Consider the following 25,177-nt stretch of genomic DNA (forward strand, 5'->3'; position numbering starts at 1 on the left):
GTCATTAAAATTTAAACTTATATTTATTTAGAATTCATCTAATATAATTTTCAATAATCTCATATAAGTGGAGAAAAATAAACCAAATGATATTAAAAAGTTAAAAACATGTTAATAACATTTACATTGAAATGTGATTATACTTTACGTTTCTTTCTTCCAAATTTCTTCTGCATGCTTCTGAAATTCAAAACCTATTTAAACCCTTTAGATATATTTCCCCCTTTAAATAACCATCATATCTTAAGATGTTTATTAATGTAATTCAATTTAATATTAAAATTAACTATTCTCAAAACTGCATTAAAGATACGGTAATATAGTTTTAGAATCTCATTAGTATGAATATCAAGTATTTAAATAGAGTACCAGTCTTTATTTCGATGCTAGAAACTAAACAACTCAATACATATTAAATCACTATATATGGGGTTTTGACGTTCGGCTGATCACTCAACCAGAACATCTGCTCCCGCACTCCAGAGCCCAAAGTCAAGAAAATAGGGAAGAGCACAGTAGGCCATGGCCCTCCATGAGCTGTCACGCTACATTTACAAGAAATAAATTACATATACAGAAAATGAAGTGAAATATAGAAAAATTATCATAATTGAATCATTTTTATTACTTTAACGTCATTTTATAAAAAAAATTTTAAGCTTTAAATATTTTATTTCATTATCTGGATTTTTACGTTTTAGGTTAGTTTCTTTTTAATGAAAGCATCTATTGTCTTCTTATTAAAAGCAATATTTCAATAATAATTTTCTTTTATAAGAAAAAAATTAAAAATTCTAGCTAAGCTTAATTATTTTAAAGTATTAAAGTATTTATCAAAAATAGTTAATCAAAATATTTTTTCAAATGTCAAAATTTAAATATAATTACTCACCAATTAACCTAAAGAAAGACAAACTGTTACAAAAATATACATTTATTGATTTTGAAAACACAAATTTGTATTTAATAAATTAATGACAACACGCAACTCCTTAGTGAAGACAATTTAATATTTTTTCACTATGCAGAAGGTCTACGTAGCTTATTTAAATCTATTAATGATATCTGTGTCCGTAACCATAAGGTCTATGCCCAATACCACCTCCAAGACCTAGGCCTCCGCCAACTCCTCCATGAATACCGCCATGAATTCCACCGCTCATTCCACCTCCATGTCCATATCCACTATGACCGTGTCCATATTCACGATGTCCATGTCCGCCTTGGGCATATGAACCATGGTTGTAAGTGCCACGATCATAAGAGCCGCGATCATAACTTCCTTGACCGTAACTTCCTTGGTTATATCCACCATAACCTTGACTGCCGTGGCCATATCCTCCAAATCCTCGTATGCCATGTTTTCCGGTCAATACTGATGCAATGGTTGCTGGAGCTCCATTGACAGCAGCAATAAGGGCAACCAGTATGGCCAATAAGATCTAAAAAGAAATTACTTAAATATAATACTCGCTGATGAGTGTATCTAAATTATCATAGCAAGACAAAAAACGAATTTTGCATTTTGACTTAGCACCCCGCACGCCATTACCTCCTACATCAGCAAGCTTCCACACGGTTTCTTATAAATAGACTGCGCAGACTATTTAAAAAGTGATTTAGTTGTGCGCATGAATCCAAATTCTTTTTTAACCTCATGGGAAAAGGTGAATCAGAAAAGGCATTCGTGCAAAATCAGAATCAAGTTGTGTATTTAAATAAAAAACGGTAACTTAAATGTAGTCGTTGCTAATTTGACAAACTTACTTTGCTTTTACTTTAATTATTGTTAGTTTAATCATACATATAATCAGTGTTAATTCAAAGTATAACTAAATAGTTTTATTTTGAACAAAGTAATAGTGAATTAAATAAATCAGACAATTATAACTCTGCCCACAAATAAAAAGAATTACTTTGATTACCAGTTTTATCTTTTTACTTTGATTGATATAGTTTTATGCTGGCACGTATTTGTGACAGTCGGCGCGAAAGGGTTAAAAGTAATGGAGAGAAATTTATCATACATATTTAAAAATGGAATCTCTAGTGGTTGACTAGTAAATGAGACAAACCAATCATATTCAGAAATTAAACAAATTTTTAGACATATATTTGTTACCACTATCTTGTTTTTACTAGATTTCGTAATAAGGGCTTCTTCATACCTGCCAACTTTTAATCCCTTCCATTATCATTTTTCCCAGTGGTATTAAAGTGGTATTATTTTAAGCAAACAAATACGTTGTATTTGAGAAAACTTAAGATGACAACCATGACAGTAACGCATATTAATATATGTGCTTAATTTTTGTAAGAATAGTGGTGATCAAAATGATTTAAAAATTGTTTATAAAAGAAAAAATAGTATATAATTACTACCACTTTAAATATGAAAATAAAATCTTCAGGAAAATCCGGAAGAGTTGGCAGGTATGTTTCTTTCGCAAATCTGTTAATCATTATAATGATCTGATCGGACTACGTACCAAAAACAGTGTGGAGGTTTTAAGTTACAAGAGGTGTTGCACACACTTAGGAAGGAATATTCTGTACAAGCTCGGTAGGAAAATCTGAATGTTTAGTAGTTGCTGATCATGTGTACTTGAACGTGTGGAATGCTAAAAAAATTGTGAACTTTTTCAACACGTTCACGCTGGGGTGACCCACCGGTGGGTCACGCTAGATTGTCTCATCTTGGCAGCGCATCGGAGTAAAAACTGGTAACAATAAATTTCATTTTTTAGTTTTTTTCCGGGAATAATAAAATTCATAACTGCCAATTGTTTTTAACGGATGCAATTTTTATATTGAATTGCTTCTTCGCCGTGATAAATTTCCTTACAGTGAGTTGTTATTGTTGAGAATAGATTAACTCCTCTCGAATATTATCTAATATTGAAATAGTTCTTCTACCAGTATTTTCTCTTTTCCCGTACCATTTTTTTTCCTTTTCCCGGCGTGAACGTGTTAAATTCCCTTCCCGTCCGGTTAATTTACTTTATCCTTTTAAAGAAAGAACCATTGAGAAATCTCCAACCAATCTGTGCTCTTGAACATCTGGATCGCAAGGAGATTTAAAAAATTTTGTGAATCTTCAAAATATTGCTCTTAATATGAATAATCTTAAGAGAGAGAAACGAATTAATTATTAATAATGTAGCTTATTATCATGTCAATTTTCTAATTCCCTATTAAATTACTTAAAGTACTGTATTAAAAATCAGCTTTAGGGTTTTTGTAAATCATCAAATTAAAATAAGATGGCTCAAGAAAGTAATTTTGACTGCTTTCTAATTTCAATTAGAAAAACAATTATGTATATAATGGCACAATTTCTTAGAATTTCGTGACTTTTTGTACAACTCATAACTTTTTATTGTTAATATATACTTATAACTTTTTATATTACTGTAAATAATAATAAAAATTAATTTTAAAGAAATTTCTTTACACTTAAGTTATTCTTTCACAATCCAGTAATTTCGACTGCTTTCGGGCAATATAGGTATAAACTAAGTTTCAGTCTTTCTAGTGTTAAAAGGGTCATTACCCGGAAAATGTTATAAGAAATAAAAGATAAAAAGCTAATGATTAAGATCTACGAAATATCGTTTTTATTTGTTTACAACTCTATTTATTAGTTGATTCATAACGTATAACAAGTTTCTAATTCCAATTATTCGAGGGATTTACTTTAAAACAATTGTAGGCCATTACGTTTAAAGTAATTATGATAAGTGCATTTATCTTATTTCTTTATAATCCTTTATTTACTCAATTCCATGACTGAAAAAGATTATTTTTTAAGTAAATAAGTTCATTAAAATGAGTTAATAATATTTGTTATAAATAATGTAAAAAACTGTTGTATTTACAATGTAGTACAAACTAAACAAAATTCCGTTCCACAGACCTATATACTAAAAATACATTAATTTTTGGTGAAATTTTTGAGAATTAACTATTTTAGTCTACTAGACAATGTATACTATTTCTATTCCTTTTCTATAAGTTATCTGAAACACGCAATGATAAACATTCTTCATGCACAGAAAAAAAAAACGAAGATAAAATTACCGTAAGGTATGGTAATAACTTTTCTGGTAAAAAAAACAACATAATTCTGGTTTATAAAAGCGAAATATACGGTATTTAAGTCATCATTCGGTAATTTTCCCATACATATTGTAACGATGAGCAGGAAATTCAGGTTTTCAAAATTATAGATCTTATCACCACACATTTAGCAAAAATTATTAAACTGAGAACAAATTTAAGCAAACAATTTGTTTTTTTTTTTATATAATTTACAACATTTTTTATTTTATGTACAAACATTTTAATATAACCAAATTCTACCAAGTTTACCAAGTTTCATCACTTATTATAAAACCATATTTTACTGTTTGTTTTACTACAATGACTACTAAAGTTCTTCTGTAAAAAATGGCTGTCCCTATACAGCCAATTAATTTGCCGTATTCTAGTAGTCATTTTATTTTATAACCGTTGTTAAACAGCCTACCCAATTTTGGGCTCATGACTACTGATGTTCAACTTCGTGGGCTTGTAATTTTGAACCCAACCCAGAAGACAAGGGAACTCCTGGATCAAGTATTGGGAAAATTTGACTTTCTGGCGGACTTTTCGATGAACTAACTTGCCTTTGCGTTACATGGAGAGGAAAACCACGAAAAACTATCCCGGTTAGTTAGACGGCAACCCATGATTCGTCTATCCCATGATCCGTCTACCACTGAGGATATTTCACGGATCCACCACTATTTTGAGGATATTTAAAAGTAACCAACTAAAAAAGTAAATAAATAAAAAAGAAATTAAAAAAAAAGAAACTTGGAAACAAAAAATTTCTAGAAAAAAGTCTCTTAAAACGCATTTTCAACATATTTTACAGTTATTCTTAAGTTTGTATACATATTTCAATTCTTTAAAATTATTTACATTAACATATCTTTCTTGATCTAATCTTATATCTTGATCTGTGTATAAATATTATCCACAAACGAACAGAAAGAAATATAAATAAGTTAAATAGGAAAAAATATTTTTCTGATTATTTACATTTAAGCAATTAATTTGAAAAATCTACAAACGTAGCCGTAAAAAAATGGATAAAAACACAAGAAACAATATTTCCAAATAAATATGTTTAAACCTGTAAAGCATGTTTTTACACATATTTCACAGTAATCCATATTTTAGTCTACACATAAGAAATTGATATATTATACACATTAGCACATTTTTTAAAAATTACTTATGAGCCTGAAATTAACTGCAGATTTAGGAATATTGTATAAAAGAAAGAACGAGTGAAAGATAAGTTTTCATTCATTAGTTATAAAAAGGAAATAAATTAAAAAAAGTCAATAAGTTTGATCGAGTACAAAAATTTTAAATGAATCCAGAGAAATTTTCAAAATCACCAAGCACTTAAATTATAAACTTAAAAAAAATTAAACTACCGACTATTTTTATATTACGATATCAAAGTGCTAAATATACTCACAGAAACGATGTGCTTCATATTGAAATGTAGTGGTATCCACAAAAAGACTTCTAAATAACTTCGTGAGGGCTACTTTTTATACAGAATGCTAAATTCTTCTGTGTGCAATAGAATATCTGACTCACAGATAATTCGTGACGTCAACTTTATACCTGAGGTCATTGGATGAGGAGGCTAGCTATTTGACCTCAGGCCCCTTTTGCATCTGACCCCCTCCCCAACTAAACTTTATCTCTATTTGAATCGCCCCTTATGGGGATCTTGCATAGTTGGTGGGAAATGTGGACCCTCAAACAGGATATACCTATTTCATATTGGATTTATCATTGCTTACGCAGTGGAAATTTATCGAGAAAATATTTGTCATCAGAATCCGGGTACCTTAAAATTGTATGAGAAAAGACAAAACAGATTAAAAATTTTCTTTACAGTGAAGCAAACAATCTTGAAAATTACAAGCACGGCAATTATATTTCAGATACTTTGCTTCAGCTATTAGAGTGCTGATCAGCTTTCTCAAGATTAAAAGTTTTTAATGAGATATTAGGGTTTTTCATATATATTTTTATGACTAAAAATTAGCCGGAAAGCCATCAACTTTCTAGTTGGATAATAATTCTTTTTATTAATAACATTCTCCAGCATAATTTTAAGCTAGTGAATACTTAGAAAAATGACAGCAATTTTTTATTAACCGTACTGAAGTTGCGGAATTTGAAATATTTATAAAATGCATTTCAGTTAATAAATTGGTAGTGTGTAAAAATTAAACTTTCATATTTCTTATACTAATACTTGACCTTCTTTTAACTTAAGATATACTTTGTGAATTCTTTTAAAAGTTTAGATTAATAGAGATCATATATATATTATATATATATATATATATATATATATATATATATATATATATATATATATATATATATATATATATATATATATATATATATATGATTTTGATTTATGATTTTGACAATGATTTTTTTATTATTTATTTGTACCCACTATACATGCAAAAAAAAATCGTTGTATAGTGGGTATGTATAGTGGGTACAAATAATTTTAAAAAAATCATTGTTCAGGTTTTTGCTTGTCTCTCTATTAAGTCCTGCAATTGGAGATGACACAGTGCCAATCATCTTCTAAAGATTGCAATGATTTGATTGCAAACAGAGAAACAAAGTAGGGTCAAAGCTACCAGAATATGGTAACATTGACCATGTTTCTGACTCCATGAGAACACAGAAAAACTTGACAATATTTACCGATGCACAATAATGATTTTGGTAAAATTAACAGTGAAATATGGTTTGTAATTTGTGATAAAGCTTGGTAAATGTGGTAAAATTTGGTAATTTTCTCATGATATCTTAGAGCATGGCATAAGAACCTTTTATTCGGTTAAATTTACTTTTCAATTTTGTATTTTTTAAATGTGTGGTAATAAAAACTATAATTTTGGAAGCCAGAATTTCCGGTAAATGCCTACCATATGAAGTATATATTTCACCAAAATCTTTTTCACCTTATAGTACGGTAATTTAACCAGAATTTTTTTACGTTTATGAAAGAAATTGTAAAGAATGTTCTTCATTGCTTTAGTTTAAATAAAATTATTAAATGGATTACCAAATAATTAAGCTAACTTATGGAAAAGAAATAGAGATAATCTACATTGTCTCATATCTTGTTTTAAAAAGTTTACCAAATATTAATGCCTTTTAAATATATTGGTCATATAATCTTAATTTCGTTTAGTTTATTCTCTTATTTTCTAAAAAAATTTGACCACTTTATAAATACACCAGTTTTTCCATTAATTATTTATAACAATATATTAATAACTAATTTTAATTAGCTTATATTGTATTTCCATACTAATCTGTTTTTCTCAAGTATTAGTTAATTCTATGTGAAAAGGATTATAAAAGATAAGATAAAATAAGATAATAACCTTATCCTCTTTATTACTCTAAGCAGGATGAACTACAATTGTCTAAACATAAATCTCTCTAATATTTTGAATTAGAGACTGTTATTTGTTATGAATAACAGATAAAAACTAATAACGAATAAAAACTAATAGGAAATAAAAACTAATAACAAATAAACTAATTAAATAAACAAATACCAATTTAAAACTAATAAAAATGAATAAAAACTAATGACAAGTAAAAACTAATAACTCGAATTGTAAACAAATAATAACGAAATTTCTTCGACCTTAATCATTATCTGTTTATCTTTCATTTCTTATAATATTTGCAGAATAATGAGCCTATTCAGATCATTTTATTTTTGAAGATATAGAAAAAAACATGAATCTGTTTTTTATACAGTACTTAAGTAATTTAATTAGAAATTAAATAATTTACATTGATAATAAGTACAATTTTTTATCAGCTTTTTGTACAATCATTTAAATTTAGATTGGTAATTAGAAAGAATATTTATAAATAAGTTATATTTTTATAAATTAGTTTGTTTCGGTTTATTAAGATTATTTATATTCATATTAAGAGAAATAAAAAGAAAATATTTTGTAGATTATCACAATAATGGGCAATATTTCATATTATTCTTGAAATAATTAAATTGGTAATTAGAAAGAATATTCATAAACAAGTTACATTTTTAATCATTAGTTGGTTTCTATTTATTAAGATTATTCATGTTCTAACTAAAAACAATTTATTTTATTTTGAAGATTCAGAAAAACACTAAGCAGTTATTCGCACAGTACTTTAAATATTTAAATTTATAATTAGGAAGAATATTTATAAACAAGTCACATTTTTAACAATTATTTCGCATATGTTTATTAAAAATTTTCATATTCATGTTAAGAGTAACTTATTTTATTTTAAAGATTCACAAAAACATTAAGCAGTTTTTTTTGTACTGTTTTTTAGTTAATTAAAAATAAGTATTAATAAATTAATAGTAAGAATTAATAAATTAATAGTAGTACTAGATATGTATTAATAAATTAATAGTAAGAATTAATAAATTAATTGTAATTCTAGATATGTATTAATAAATTAATAGTAAGAATATTTAGCAAGAAGTTACTCTTATAAAATTTCGTTAGGATTAAATTCTATGAAATTTTATGTATATGCATTATAATTCATTAAATTCTATATGTTCATTAAAATTTTATAGGGAAAAAACTTAAATATTATTGGTTTGGATATAATAATTTTAACCCAATAAAAAACAATTCATTGAAAAACCAAACTAAAAAGAGACATCAATTAAGAAACTGGTAGTAAGTTTTTGATTAAAAAAGGATAGGATTTATTTAATTGATTATTTAGCAAATCTAACATGATGCCTACACAAATTATGTTATAAATAATAGATGCGTTAGTTATCAATGCATTATCTTTTTCTGAAATAAACTGATAGTAAATTACTTTGGCCACTACTTTTTAATTCATTCGAAATAAACGATTCACTCACTTGTCAAATAAATGCATGTTATGAATGATGAAACGTGACTCTAAATTGTATATAAAACTGCTTCTTATATCATTATAAGCAAATTAAAATGAATCTTTGAATTTTAATTAACAACTAATTTTTAATTTTACCAAAATATGAGCAGTTTTTTTTAAAGATTAATACAAATACAAATTTTTTTTAATTGTTAGAAATATATGTATATGTCTGTTATCGAACTGTCATCGTAAAGGACTGAGGTTCGATCTCCAGTGACGCCCATCCAAATTTAGATCAATTGGTACCAGTTAGTCTGAAATGAAAAGTATAGACAGCCTATTCACAGTGCTGTCCAAATTTCTACAATCATGCTGGTGGAGCTTTAACCTCCATGACCCCCTGGCCCACAATGGGCTGTGGTAAGAATACGTTTTGTTTAAAAAATAAGTATTAGAATTCTATAGTATTTTTTATAATAATTAAGGAATTTAATAGATGAAAAAGGATGATTTGAAAATATCTTCTTTAGAAAACAAAGCAACTGCAGGACGCTGTTTAATCCGGATATCTGCAAATCATAATTCGTTGATGTTTACACAATTCGGAAGCTGCTTGTATTTATAAGTATAGCGAACGCGGTATGAGAGCAAAGGAAGCACTTTCTAAATTTCCTCAATTTGCTAGAAGTTTATTGCTTTTTCGATTGATTCAATTCCTAATTCTCCTATGACATCATTATTCCTTATTTTATATATAAATATTTCTTTCAGAAAATTAAGCCACGATAAAAGAATTAAAATTTTGAAGAATAATAAAATATAATTCACGATTTTTACGAACTTAAGAAACATTTTTACTGAATGTCGTTTGATTGTCCTACAGTTCAAATTCTCAGTTTTTTAATGCATATTTTAAATGAATTTTTATTTTGATGGAAAAGGGACAACAAAATATTGTCGAACTGCAATTTATGTAATATCACAGATAAAGCTTGTATCTCATGTATATCGACCTAATCATGGCTGTATTCACTTCTTTTTTAAAGGCAATTTATGTAAATCATCGATCAAGTTGTACAAATTTCTAATCAGGGTTATTTTTATGTTACCACACTGTTACATAAATCAAAATGTTATATTCACTGTAATAATATTTTTAAGATGGATGGGATAGGGGCCGCTGCGTGGCCTAGGCACCCAGTTGTTTAAGTAAAGCAAGCAAGCAAAATATTGTCGAGGCAGCGTTATATATAAAGGTAAACATGTTGTAACTAACATATATTGGAGTATTAACTGAAAAGATATTTAGTTGTTGATTTAGTGTAAAAGCTGTGTTCAACAATTTGACGAAATTATCTTATAGATTGGTAGCGATTCCCTTAATGGAATTTTCGTTTATGAATAATTAAATATTTCATCATACTCCTTGAAAGTAAATGGAGGGATTATGTTATCTACAAAAGAAGACATTCTCAATTTCAGATAATCAAAACTTGATAAAGTGATAAATCTGTTAAGTGATAAATCACTGATTCTTAAAATGATAAGTATACGGTGAATTTAAATCTTACAACTTAGATGGAAACTTTTTCTGTTATATCTGCGCTAAGATAAATGGAATTTCTCTAATTTCAACAATCGATAAAAATCGAACTTTAAGAAATGGGTAAGGGATAATTTTCAAATGGATAAAGATTGACAATTTTAAATCTTGACTTTCCCCTTAAGCACATAATTGGACCTCCATTAAATTTTTGAGATTTAATTACTGACATAAATGTTTTAAATATCACTTACAACTGTTACAATTTTAAACGTAATTAAATGAAAAATTTAAATTTGACTGCCTTTTCGGGAAAAACTTGAATACAAATTTTATGACTTCATTTCAAATAAAAACTATTGTAGTTCGCAGCTTCAAATTTGTAAAATTAATTTCTAAAGTGTCTTTTTCAATGTTAAAATATCAACCTAATTTCAAAAATAATGCTTGTAATACACCAAGAGAAAAAGTATGGCTAAAATTTGGTTGAGTATGGTTAAAAGAATGGGTAAAATTTACCGTGTTTCTGCCTCTATGGGAACGACAAAAAATTAGGTAATTTTTACCGAAGTACTTTGGTACTCATTTCGGTAAAATTAACAATAAAATAACTTTTTATAATATGTGTTAAAATTTGATAAATGAGGTAAAATTTGGTAATTTTGCCATGAGACCTTAGATCGTGGCAAAATAAACATTTATTACGCAAAAATTAATTTAAAATGGGTGATAAAAAGAACTATAATTTTGAAAGCTAGGATATCTGATAAACCATTACTATATCAACGGCGAAATTACCAAATAAATGGTTTAATGAATGGTTACCAAATAAATGGTTTACTAGATAAATTGGTTTTAATAATATTGGAGTGTTAACATTAGAGTTTATTTTTTAGAATATTTTTTAATATATTTTAATGTATTTAGTATAATTTTAGATCTCTTAGAATTAGGTTTTTATTATTATTATTATTCGAATTGTCATTACCATACATTACGGAAAATGTACTACAATTTTTTTTCATGTATTTCCATAATATCTAAATCTTAAATACAAAATATTTGCCAGCACTTCTCAGCATAGCTTTTATAAATATGAATTTTTGTTCAATTAATGTTAGCTTTGCAGTGTGAACTTATAATTATTTTTAAACTGTCTACTATAGCATTAAATTTCCTATAATAATGTCTTTTTCGCAACTTAATTTTGCTGATAATTAAATATGAAATTTGATGCTTTACAAACAGAAATTCTATAGGAATTTCAAAGAAAATTATATTTGGCGAAAAAGAGATCATATATAATCAGAAAGCTCAGATTTACTTAATTTTAATTCTGAAGTTAGAAGGTCTGAAATGTGAACGAAAATTATGTTTTAGCCCCCCTGTAAACGGATAAAAAATTTCAGAAAATAAATAAATCATAACAAACTTGAAACAAAGTTGTCCTAAATTTCAAAAATACCCTCACCCAATGTTTATAAATATTTAATCAAATGCTGTTGTTGTTGTTGTTGTACGCCATTAAAGTATTGGGGATGCAATAATTCTTGTTTTTCAGTGGCTTCATCTTTGGTCAAGAATTCGACTTCTACCACACCCATACGTCAAGGCTGCTTATAGGGGGAACCCATTCACACATTCATTCATTCATCCCCAGATCATAATTTTGGTCTAAATCAGACACCGATCAATTTCCAATTCAGTGCACTTGGAGGTATAACTTGTTATGGGAAAGTGGGGGACTTTATGACCCTGTAGATTCAACGTGCACCAGTCACCATTTACTACACGTTGAGTCTTCGGCTGGCTGGATTTGAACTACCGCTTTCATGAACGTAAGTCCATTGGCCTGCCAGCCAGGTTATCCAGGCCTATTTAATCAATCAAATAGCTCCTGTGAAAGAAAAGTAGTTTACAATTCTTGATAAAGTTAGAAGCAGTCAAACAAAAAAAATTTATTTTAGTAGCTTAAATAAGTTACCTTGGAAAAAATTCACTGAAAATATCTTTGTTAAATGTTAACCCTTAATTATTTTTTTTTTTAAGTGCAACAATCCTAATAGTTTAAAAAAGTTTAATCTGGAATCTGGGTTATAACAGAATTTTACGTTATTTCGTCACCTTTTAACAGGAACTTCAATTACCAATCTACAAGAAAAAAATTATTTCTTATCTGAACTGAAAAAACAATATGAACTAACAAAACGGAAATCATGGAACAATTGAAACTTACTTCCTTCCTTTTCTTATTGCAATATTTAGTTATGGTTTCAATTGTTTAAATTGTTTCTACTAAATAGCGTGAAAAGGTCTAAAATCGATTAGAATATTTGTATTTTAGGAACGGAAATTTTTTGTCGCTCTTACTTTCTGTTGAATGTCACGCTATTTCAGAACAAAAACTGGATCACGTCGAAAATATTTTGGCGGAAAAACATCCACAAAGGTGAGCACTACAATGGAATGATTGTGGGATAAAGATTGAATAGGGAAAAAAATCAAATAAAATAATATAATAACTAACAAAATAAGCTGCGTCCCCAGTAAAATGGGACGGCCTTGGTATTTCTTCATAATAGACGCCTCGCCCTCACCTTTGAAGAATGGAAAAAAAGTCGTACACCTTTTTACAAATATGCATCTGATTTACTTCAATGCAGAGTGGGAAGAGGTAAGGGAGATGGGGAAAAGGTGAAAAATATAGTCTCTATTTGAAATGGAAAATCTGTCAAAAATGTTTAATATTTATTTGTAATAATTTTATTTAATAGTAATTATTTATGTTTTTGGCAGAATTTCTTTTAGACTAAACAAAACTATTCAGTGAACAGGAAAAAAAAACTTGTATTTTCTTCCTTGTATTTATAAAAAGAAAAAGTTAAATCTAGAAAGAGAAAAAAAGGAGAATTGATACTAAAAATATTAAATCAAGCACAATTTTTTTTTGTTCCCAGAGTGTTTTGCATTTTAAAAAATAAAATTATTGAGTAAATAAAATAATAATATAAATATATAAAAGAAATCTAGTTTTCAAACATTTTTTTTTAAATAGTACTATATTTTCTTTTTTTTAAAATTTTGAAGCGTTATTGTTCACAGATTGCGAAGATCATAATGATTTTTTTTAAATCATTGTCATTTGCGCATTGCACAAGTCGTTATTACAGTTTGTAGTTTCGTGCATTATGGTCTATGAATAAATTCTAAGTGATCAAAGTAATTCATATAAAGTTATTAAATAATAAGTATAAATTTTGTGACGAGATTAATAGAGAAAAACGTTGACCTATCCTTTTTTTCAAAATTTTAAAGGCAATTTTAGTATAGAAATATTAATAAACATTGACTTCAAAAATCAAACTATATCAATTTTTCTTTCTCTGACAGATATTATTTTCCAGCTCTAAAGCCAAGCACTAAAAAAATCGTTGAAAGTTTATCTCCGCAATTTTCAAATTAAATACACAGTATTGAGCGAATTGAGTGTTTTTAGAACAAATAAAAATGTATTTAAAAATGCAAAGCTTTCTAATAATAAAGTTTTTTCTTTTGTAATATAAGTTACTATTTAAACATTTTTAACTACATTTTTGTAAATACTTGTGAAGATGAGATTTATATTTTTGAAAATTCTTTATTAGAATTTCAATGCATGCAATAATGCAAGAAGTTTGCAAATTTCTAGGCATTTTATGATTCTGTCTAAAATTACATATTTTTAAATGAGGAAAGGAATGTACTTATAAACATTATCATTATTTCCACATTTTAGGAAATAATTCTATTTTCAAAATTTACATTTAAAACTAATAAAAAAGTACAAGTATGATACAAAGATGCATTACACTTTACGTTCGTTTTTAGTTTCTTTTATTTGATATAGTATTCTTACTTCAGAAAATAACATCTAAATTACATAAAATGATCGTGAAGGAAAAGGAAGGTTAATGAGCAAAAGCTAAATTAATTATCAATAAAATTTTGCAAGTATACAAATCTTACGATTTCTGAATTATGTTGATAGCGGTATTTAAAATTCTTAAAAAAACAAACTATTAACATTACATGAACGTCTAATTTTAGCAATAAAACCTCTTTGTTAATTAATCCTTTTGATATTTAAGCTGATTTTTGTTTAAAATCAAATGCATTTTTAAATGTTAATTTAGTTGATATTATTACCAAGCAAATAAAGCAAGGAAAAAAAGAGTTAAAACTTGCTTTACAAATATTATTTATTTTTTTCTAAAGAATTCTCTATGCTCTTATCTTATCTGCATTTTATCAAAGAAGAAATCATTATCTTAGAGATAAGAAATGATGGAAAATAACTAGGTTTATCCCTGCTAAAACTTTTTAGCATAACATATCTTATAAATATAGGCATAAAAAATGATTCAATCTTTTTCTTTAAGAAGCATATTAATTTAATTTTTATAATGAATTTTTTCAGGCAGAAAATAAATTCACATAAATTTCTCTTAAACAAAATATTTTAAAACTAAGTAATGTAGACGAATAAGGATAAAGTAACATTGAAATACATTAAGTATGTATTCAATAATTATTAATATTTTAAAAATTTTTTTCCATACTGATATGGAACATATATACTTATTACAACTCGCAAAATTAATATTAAAAAAGTAATATGCGAAATAATATGTAATATACATGCAATATGCGAAGAAAGTTACCTAATTCTGAAGAGATGTTATGGAGGCGCTACTCATAATTAAAGCGACTTTAAAAGCATCAAAACCAGTTTGATGTAAGATGAAGTTGATAAGTAAAGATCCTTTTTGAAGTTATACTTCTTATGCGACTTCCAACAAGGTTGCGTTAAACGTTTAACGCTACATTTTTATTGGCCGGGAAATCACGTGGTAGAAATCCAGTTTTCCCTCATTCATTTCCATATTGTTTTGGTTCTCACTAGCATAAAAATAATAAAAGTCATAAAAGTATTGTTTTTCTATAAATATTTTTTTAGTTTGTTTTGATACACATATAATTTAATCGGGTTGTATTTTTTATTTTCAAATTTAGTGGATAACAATTGTAAAAAATGAGTGAAAACAATCCCACGGACAATGCGACGGATTTAAGGTTATGTCAAGGTACGTCTCTTGTGAATATCAATTGATTGTTAGGTTTTCTCTTCTGAAATTACATTACGGCGCATTCACATACATTATTAATACAAATACATTTTCCAGGGCGAGACGATGAGGCAACCACAAGCACTTCCACTTTTTCAAGATGTCCATGAGGGAAAAATGCACAATATTACAGTGATTACAGAGCACGGAAGCGAGCGGAGCAGGAAAAAGAGTCGTTGAATAGAACTAGTGATCCTTCTACGACTGCTGGTTCTTCTACAATTAACGTCGCAGGTTGCGACGTTTAACTTCTTCCGCTCGGAGGGACTCCACGCACTATTTTTTTTTTTTTTTTACAGTTCTTTTTAAATTTTGTCTGGCAACTTCATTGATATCTATCCTGCTTTTACTGTAGTAGGCATCAGCATTCGTCAAAATTTGATAATCTTTTTTATAATATTTTCTTATTTAAAGAACTATTTACGATGACTAACAATATTTTTTTAAATAAATATTAAGGGCAGCATTAATAGAGCACCCTGTATTCAGCGCAATATGGTGAGAAAGAAAAGGAATGGAGTAAGAAAAAAATAGAGCTACTAAACTAAATTGCAATTTTTATTCAATAAATTTTGGTTAAGTTTCAGCAAAACGTATTAACACGTTGAATGCTATGCTAAATTTACATGGCTTGCCCGTCTGGCCAAACAGTTAATAACTAAGAACTAAATTTGCAAATTTGACAGATTTCGCTAGATTTTTAAAAGGTTTAGCAATAGCATGAAATATCCGCTTTTTTGCTTTTTATTAACCAAAAACTGGGCACCTGGGTCGCGCAGCGGCCCCTATCCCATACATCATAAAAATTAATTTAAACATTGCATAAAAACATTTTGTGTTGCGCAACATTATGGTAGCTTTATATTAACATCTCTGATAAAAAGTGGTTAATAATATAAGCCTACAAATTGTTCAGAATTAGTGGTGGATAAAAATAAACTAAATTGAATTTATTAAACCAAGAATCACAATTGATAAACTACCACTTGAATATATTTATTCGCTGTCCGGAGCAAGTTGGCATTTCTGGAGGTGGTCAATTATATAACCCTATACGGTTATATGCTGGCACGTATTTGTGACAGTCGGCGCGAAAGGGTTAAACCATTTTAATAATGATAACTATATAAAAAATTAAAAGCATTAAAAATTTACTCGAATTATCTATTTCTGATAATCTTGGCTTCGGGGCCGGGATAGCCTGGTCGGTAGGGCGCTGGGCCCATATCCAAGAGGTCGTGGGTTCGATCCTCGCCGGCTGAAGACTCCCCGTGTAGTAAATGGTGACTGATGCACGTTAAATCTGTCGAGTCTCAAAGTCCTCCATGTTCCCACAACAAATCAATACCTCTGGGGGTACTGATCCAGGAGTTTCCTTGTCTTCTGGATTGGTTCAAAATTACAAGGCTACGGAGTTGAACGTTAGTAGTCGTAAACCCATGAAATTGGGTCGGCTGTTCAACGACGGTTATAAAATAAAATAAAATAAAATCTTGGCTTCGCCGGTCACCGGTGACCCCCGTAGTGCTACGAGCAATTTCAGTGCCGGTCACCGGTGACCCCCATGGCATTCAACGTGTTAAGCTAGTTTTTTTCTCTTCTTTTTTCCTTTTCTTTTTAACTTCAATAAATTTGTAAATAGCGTTGCAAGCAATAATTTTATATGAGACTAATAATTTTCCGGAAGTAAACATTTCAATTTAGAAGATTTAATGGCATTAAATAATCTTGATGTATGTAATTCATTTATTTATCTATTTCGATTCGCAATTTTTGTACACCCGACTTGCATTAATCTTAAAAAGTTTCTTATATTTGTAATTTTTTTTAAAGATTTCGCAAAGTACCCTTGGAGATCTGATTGGAAATCTCTTTATAAGTTATCAAAATATTGATATAACTTAGTAACAAGCATTATTTTTTCCTTATTTTATGGGTTATTTATTCTAATACTTCATTATTTGTTTTATGTGGTCAAATGTTTACACTTTCCCAATATTATAATAACCTTCTCTCTTTTTTCAGGTTAAACAAAATTTGCAAATTAAAAAATACGGAACTTATTGCTAAATTTGCACTAATTTTTTTAAAAAAAAGTATCTCTTTCACTCTCAGAAATAAGAGTCTCACTTTAGAGGATTCAGCAATCCTTGAGCTATATTCCGTTAATTTTGAGAGTAATTTCGTCACAAAATCATGTGATTTGCAACGAAAAACGAACTAACCAATATATGACACAAATGTCTCGAAACCTTATCGTAGTGCATTGTGGGAGATTATTAATTAGAATAAAGACTAGACGATTGCGCCCACAAAAAAAAATAATAATAAATAAATAAATAAAATAAAGTCACGAAATAAGTTAACTTTCTTTACGGTGTTCAATCCGTCGTACCAGGAGGGCCCCGGATGGAATCCCACCTCAGGCACGGGTGTAATTTATCTCTCTGTTCTATTTGTCCTTCTTGAATTGTTAGGGTGACAATCATCCATCTATATGGTCCTCACGATAAAGTTATAATTAGAAAAGTTAGATACTTTAGGTACTATGAGTTTTTTACTTTATTTATTTCTTGTTTTTTTCTGGGGGGGGGGTGATAAAAAATAGAATGACGAAATATTTTTTTCATTTTGACGAAATTCGTTTCCTCGAAGAAGTAACTTTGGCAAAAAATTCCCTCGGAGCATATACATGGAAATGGTTTTTCCAAAAAACGAAGAAATTTTCGTGCTATTTGAATATTTATTTTTTTACTGTGTATAGTCGCCGTCACTCCAAAACCCTCTAACTACAAAATAAAATAAAAAAGATTTAAATTATTATTCTTTAAAAAAGTATACTATTGATTTTTATCATTTAACTTACTATCCTATTTGCTTTTAACATTAAACATATATTTGTTATATCATGCAGAAAGAATGTCCATAAAAAAAACAAATAACCGCATTTCCTTTGATAATCCATCATAAAAGTTTACATTAAAGTGGTTTAATTACATATGACATAAAAATTCATGTAATCACTTCTTAAGGTTAAAACAAAACAATGATCCAGACGACATACATTTGAGCAGCAAAATAATTTCATGGTGGTAGTTACAGCATGCTAAATTTTTAATAGAAATTTACAATCTATAACACGTTTCTTTCCAATAAACGAAATACATTGCGTTTTTTTAATAACAATTCGCTTTTTTCTTGATTGTAGAATAAAGGGAAACAAACTGGAACAAAAAACAATTTGTATCTATGACCTAGAAAACAAGAGAAAGAAGGTTTTTAATTTTACGCTTGATTTAAAAAGCTCACAGTTTTAGAGGAATTCTTGATTTTCGTGTTGTTTCCCCCTCTGCAAGAAAAAAGCAATTGAAGATGTTGCATTATTTCAGCACTTAGTTATGCAACACGCGGAGACGTACCTTTAGGGTTTATTAGAAATATAATAGGATTAAAAGAAAGTTTAATATTTTTCTTTAAACCGCAGCTATTCGATTAAGTGTTCTGTAAATATTTAATATGCAAAACTGAGCTGTAAGCTGCTTTAAACAGATTGAGTCATTGTCTTCCTAATTTTTAAAAATTTGCGGAAGTGGTGGTTGAGGTCATCTTCTAATTAATCCTGTACTTAGACACTACAGGTAGTAAACAAACTTCTGGATGAACAAAGTTTTACATTACAGTTCCTAGGAATTTATATTTGCATCTGGAATCTTATTAAAAACTGAGCTGTGAAAATCATTCATGCAGTAAAAGTTTTTTTTTGTTTGCATTTTTCTTAAATTATATCTTTAAAATTAGAATTTATATTAATAAATTCCAAGCAAGCAACGATTGCAATATTAGCACGTTGAGTGCCGCGTTAATTTTGCATGGCTTCCCCGTCTGGCCAAATGGTAATAAACTACAAGCTAAATTTGCAAATTCTAGACAGATTTTGCTAGTTTTTTTAAAAGGTTTAGCATGACATATATGTCCTAGTCCTAGTGTTTTAATTTTATTGGGCGCCTGGGTCGCGTGAATATATGAAAATAGAGGTGAATTATATAAGCCTACGATAATAAATAGTGGTGGATAAAAAATCTACTAAATTGAATTTATAAAAACCAAGAATCACAATTAGTTAACTAAAACTTGAAAATATTATTCACTGTCCGAAGCAAGTTGACAACTCTGTCCATAAAAATAAGACTATTTTTTGTGTTCTATATTGCAATAATTTCTTCAAACCATTTTAGTAACGATAATAATATAAAAAATTTAAATATTATCTCGAATTATGTGCTTATAATAATCTTGGCTTAGCCCCCGTTGCGCAACGAAAAAACTCAGTGCCGGTCACCGGTGACCCCCATGACATTCAACGTGTTAAAAAGTAATGAAATTTAAAAGTTTGAATAATTACACGATCTTAATTTCCTTAAAATTTCTTAAAAATCATTTGAAATTTCATTCAAAACCAGTAAATATTTTGTATCTACCTCCTACTAACTGTACTTTTTTGATTTATCTACTTTGTATTAACAGTCATAATGTATGAAGTAAGTTATACTACTTATGTTAAAATTATAGAGGAGTAATGGACGGAAATCTAAATTGTTTTAAAAATGGCAGAAAGAAAAACAATAAAGTTTTTTGGATGAATACCAATAATTTATAAAATAATATATAATTTATAATAGATTCCAAACATCAATGCTAAATGGAAAGTATTCATTATTGATTCAAAAATTTTAAAGTATTCACTAGCTGGTGATTGTTCTGTAAGGAAAAATAGTATTTGCGTGGTATAGTATCTCTTTATCGCAATTATAGAAATTTAAATTAGCTGCATAACAATTCCGGCATAAGCTTTTAATCTTGGTGAAACTAAGTATACATTTCCACCGATGATGTATTAGAAATACGAGGGTCATCCGGAAAGCTATTAATAATTTGACTTACCTGAGAAAAAAACGATGGATTTTGACGCAAAGCGTTATTTACTAATACTTAATTTCAAGTTGATACATATGTCAAATCACTTATTGTAACGTAGGACAAAATTTTCAATAATGAAGCACCACTACAAATATTTGAACTATTAAAGCAACGTTTTTCGTAGTGGTAGGAAAATGACGATTACATTCATAAATGTAAACATATTTTCTTTATTTATAAGCTCTTAAAAACATAATACGATAGCCTCTAATCTGTGTGTTTAAATTATTTATATAAAATCGGCGTCAAAATCAATAAAATAAAATGTATTCAATCAAGAAAAAAATTTGAATTCATACGTTTTGCAATCACTTTAAAAAAAATCTTCAACTTTAAATTGGAAAAGTTAGCCGGTGAAGTGTCGTTAAGAATGATTTTATAAAGTGTTAGAGAAATTATAACTAAAATTTTTTAAAAACTAAAATTACTTCACCTATAAGTGGCTATCATAATATTGGAAACACTCTATATACTGATTCTACGGAAACAATTTTTTTTTCCATTATCATCATCAAAATTTATCTGGGCCGTTAGCGACCTTTAGTTGAAGAGTGGTCAATTATATAATCCTATTAATTGTTTAGAAATAGTGGTGGATAAAAATCTATTAAATTGAATTTATTAAACCAAGAATCACCAATGAATAAACTACCACTTGAAAATATTTATTCACTGTCCGGAGCAAGTTGGCAAATAAAACTATTTTCGTGTGTTCTATATTGCATTAATTTCTTCAAACCATTTCAATTATATAAAAAAATTAAACATTTATTCGAATTATGTGCTCCTAATAATCTTGGCTTCGCCGATCACCGGTGACCCCTGTGGAGCTACGAACAAACTCAATGCCGGTCACCGGTGACCCCATGACATTCAACGTGTTTAAAAAAACATATTTTGGCTATTATATAGGGCTAGATCGGAATACTGGTAACACTTCTGCACTAACTCTATGCATGTAAACCGTTTTTCTTTTAGCAACAAATGTTTTGAATGATTTTACACAGCAAAACTGTTGGCACAATTTTATAAGAACATACTTGAAGCTTTTCAGATACGGTGTCATTCTTACCCATGCAAAATTCGGATTGACCAAGAGGAGGAGAGAAAGTTAATATCTTCTTTCTAATCTTAATATTAGCAATTTTGAAAACATTCTACAGGAGCGCTATATTTGTATTTGAATGCTTTTTAATTATAGTTATGTTGAAAAAGGAAAGAAGCCCTAGACTTACGCTCATTATGATGGATTCGAATTTTACATGGCTAAAATTGAATTTCTAAAAGCTTTAAGCAATTCTTCCAAATTGTGTCAATAGTTTTGCAAGCGAAATCTTCTGAAAAATTTTTTGCTAAAGGAACGATTATTTATTTATAGTTAGCATAGAAGTTTTTCATAATTTTTGTTAACTCCTGTATAATGTGACAAAATAGCATAACAAACTAACCAAAAACAAAAATACTAAGTAACAGATAATTATTATTGTAATGCATCTTATGTATTCTTTTGAATTAAATAATTTTTGTTTAGTAGGGATTGCAAATAATTAAAAATATTTATTTCTTAATTTTGACATAATGTCAATACATGCAAGTGCTGTCTGTCATAATTGTTTCACTATTAAGATTTGTTTTGAAGACTCGAGGCAGTTTTGTCTGACATATTATGTTAGTAATAGAAATATATGTATTTAGATCTTTAGTCAAAACAAAGTGCTAACCAGAATATTCATACTCATATGTGGTAGTTATCTTAGCATCAGCCCTAATTTATCTGAGTGGGAATGTATAGTAAATCGCCGAAGAGCAATACAATGGTGAAAGTTGGGGTTCAGGAACAATAACTAGAATATCAGAGATGCCAACTTGCTCCGGACAGCAAATAAATATTTTAAAGTGGTAGATTACCAATTGTGATTCTTGGTTTAATAAATTCAATTTAGTAGATTTTTATCCATCACTATTTCTAAATAAGTCGTAGGCTTATAGAATTCACCACTTTATAGTACTTATGTTATACTGTACCTTTTAAAAGCAAGCAAAAATAGTCAAATATTTGCAAAACTTACTTTGTAGTTATTTACCGTTTTTTAAATTATTTTGGCGTGTCCGGAGCAGTTGGCACCTCTGGAATATTAATGTTGCATTTTACATGATGCTCGTAATTTTTGATATATAGTGGTGAAAAAATTACTTAAAATGAATGAAAAATTCTAAACTAAAAATAACTTAAATTTCGCTACCATTAGAAAATACTATTTTACAAAGCAGAGCAAGTTGGCATTTCTCTAAAAGGAATCAGAGAATGAAACAAAAATTTTTTGGATTACGAATAATTTGAAATGTAAGTCATGGTGGTAGTTACAATCAAACGATTAAAATTATAATAAATAAAAATAAATTGGGCACCACTTTTTACATTTTTAGTTTAACATGGCGTGCATGGAGATAGCTTTTGATGTCTCGAAAAATATTTTTACTAAAAATTTTACCCAAGTTTATCGTTACCCAAATATACTTTACTATGCTTTTTTTTTCTAAAAAGAAAAAAAGGACGTTTCTTGTAATTTTTTTATATTTTCATTCACGTGTGTCCATTATTGTTTAAGAATTAATGGTATAATTATTCTTTGAATTTATTACCTATTCTGAAGTCACAATAAAATTTGATGATTTTACTATTATGCTTCACGCATTCAAACGTTGAATTCCGCATGCAAAACGTTGATTTAAACCAACCAAAGCACAAGTTGCCCAACCCTCTGAACAAAGTAGGCTAATATTTCACTTTGTAATAGTTTTGTTTATCTAAATGTTTAACAGTTGTTTAGTAAATGATAAAATGATAAAGATCAAGAATTTGGAGCAATAACTTAAAAGAAATGAATTATGTGTTAACATTAACTTCGCTCTACTGGTCATGGTCAATTCAGAAAAAGCGAAACAGTTTAATTTTTTCTTTTCATTTTCTTTTACTTTTCAGAGCTCACAACAATAATCGATTATGTGTTTTGTGGCCTATCTTTCATTCATCATTTTTTCTTCTATTTAAGTCGTGATCATTATCACTAAGTGGTTAAACACGAAAGTTATGATGATTCAATTCACTTTATTTCTTAAGATATTCTTAGAAAAATTAATTAAATTACATAAATTAATTAATTTAAATAAACTTTTGTAGAGCAGTAATTGCACGCTTAGATAGACAAAGATTATCACTTAGTGGTTAAGCACGAAAGCTATGATAAGTCAATTCACTTTAAGATATTTTTAGAAAAATTAATTTGTTTGCATAAATTAATTAATTTAAATAAACTTTTGTAGAGCAGTGATTGCACACAACATTTTCACACAAATTTAGATAGACAAAGATTATCACTTAGTGGTTAAACACGAAAGCTGTGATAAGTCAATTCACTTTATTTCATAAGATATTCTTAGAAAAATGAGTTAAAATTTCCAATTAATTTAATTCATTTAAATAAAAATTATTCGAGCACTGATCGCTCAGGGAAACATTTTTTTGTTGTTGTTGCATGAGAGTTTTCAACTGATCTGAGATACTTTTGCCTCGCTTATTTCAAATCTGCAATTGGTTTCTCTCTACAAGCAGAGATGCCAACTTGCTCCGGACAGCGAATAAATATTTTCGAGTGGTAGTTTTTTAATTGTGATTCTTGGTTTAATAAATTCAATTTATTAGATTTTTATCCACCGCTATTTCTAAATAATTTGTTGGCTTATATAATTCACCACTTTGTAACAGTTACATCAAGCTAAACATTCTTAAAAGTAAGCAAAATTATTCCAATATTTGCGAATTTTAGTCATAGTTGTTTACCGTTTTTCAAATTATTTTGGCGTGTCCGGAGCAGTTGGCATCTCTGTACAAGTTACAGTTTTTATACAATTTAACACCATATTAATAACCATCATTTTTTAAAATTCACCCTTGAGAATATTTTCTCCACTCCTCTGCTATATAGTGAGTAGTAGGAAGGAGATATTATACGTTAGGATCATATGTTTTTTGTTATAAGCGTTATTTTTAAAGGAGCAGACAAGTGTATATGTGTATATAAACCTGTACATTAACACCAGATTTACCTGTAAATTAACACCAGAAGCTCCGTCGGGCTCATATTTTTGTTACTTTTCCTAAATTGTTTCTAATTAATTGTTTCTAAGTCTCAACAAAAATTTCATGAATTTTTGTTGATTAGTAAAAGAAATAATTATGGAAATATCTAATCTCGGTCATTTTGGCCCCCATTAGAAAAACGTTCATTTTTGAAGTTTCATGCCTGTTTTTAATTTTGAAAAACTGTAAACATTAGAAAAGATGAGTTGTAAAACATAAATTAGGTTCCACCGTGTTAAAAAATGTCACGAGCAACAGTTTCCATAATATTATATTGTACCTTAGATTAGATTACCGAAGTTAGTTTGTGATATAATTGTCCTCAATCTTTGAATCCGTTGCCACCTCAATTATAGTTGGTTCACCAGGAGT

At 28.3% G+C, this 25,177-nt stretch overlaps 1 protein-coding gene across 1 annotated transcript; it reads right to left on the bottom strand.

The window, feature by feature from the left end:
• Positions 1-918: 918 nt before the first annotated feature.
• LOC107443238 (uncharacterized) lies at positions 919-5,896 on the bottom strand. Its single transcript, XM_016057038.3, has 2 exons — positions 5,534-5,896; positions 919-1,442 (listed from the first exon to the last, which is right to left on the bottom strand). The coding sequence occupies exons 1-2, from the start codon at positions 5,549-5,551 to the stop codon at positions 1,056-1,058; spliced, it is 405 nt and encodes a 134-aa protein (XP_015912524.1). The 5' UTR covers positions 5,552-5,896; the 3' UTR covers positions 919-1,055.
• Between the last annotated feature and the right edge of the window lie 19,281 nt (positions 5,897-25,177).

This window comes from Parasteatoda tepidariorum, chromosome 4, assembly GCF_982258835.1.
Source record: "Parasteatoda tepidariorum strain Cologne lab strain chromosome 4, Ptep-v5.0, whole genome shotgun sequence".
Taxonomy (NCBI): Eukaryota; Metazoa; Arthropoda; class Arachnida; order Araneae; family Theridiidae; genus Parasteatoda; species Parasteatoda tepidariorum.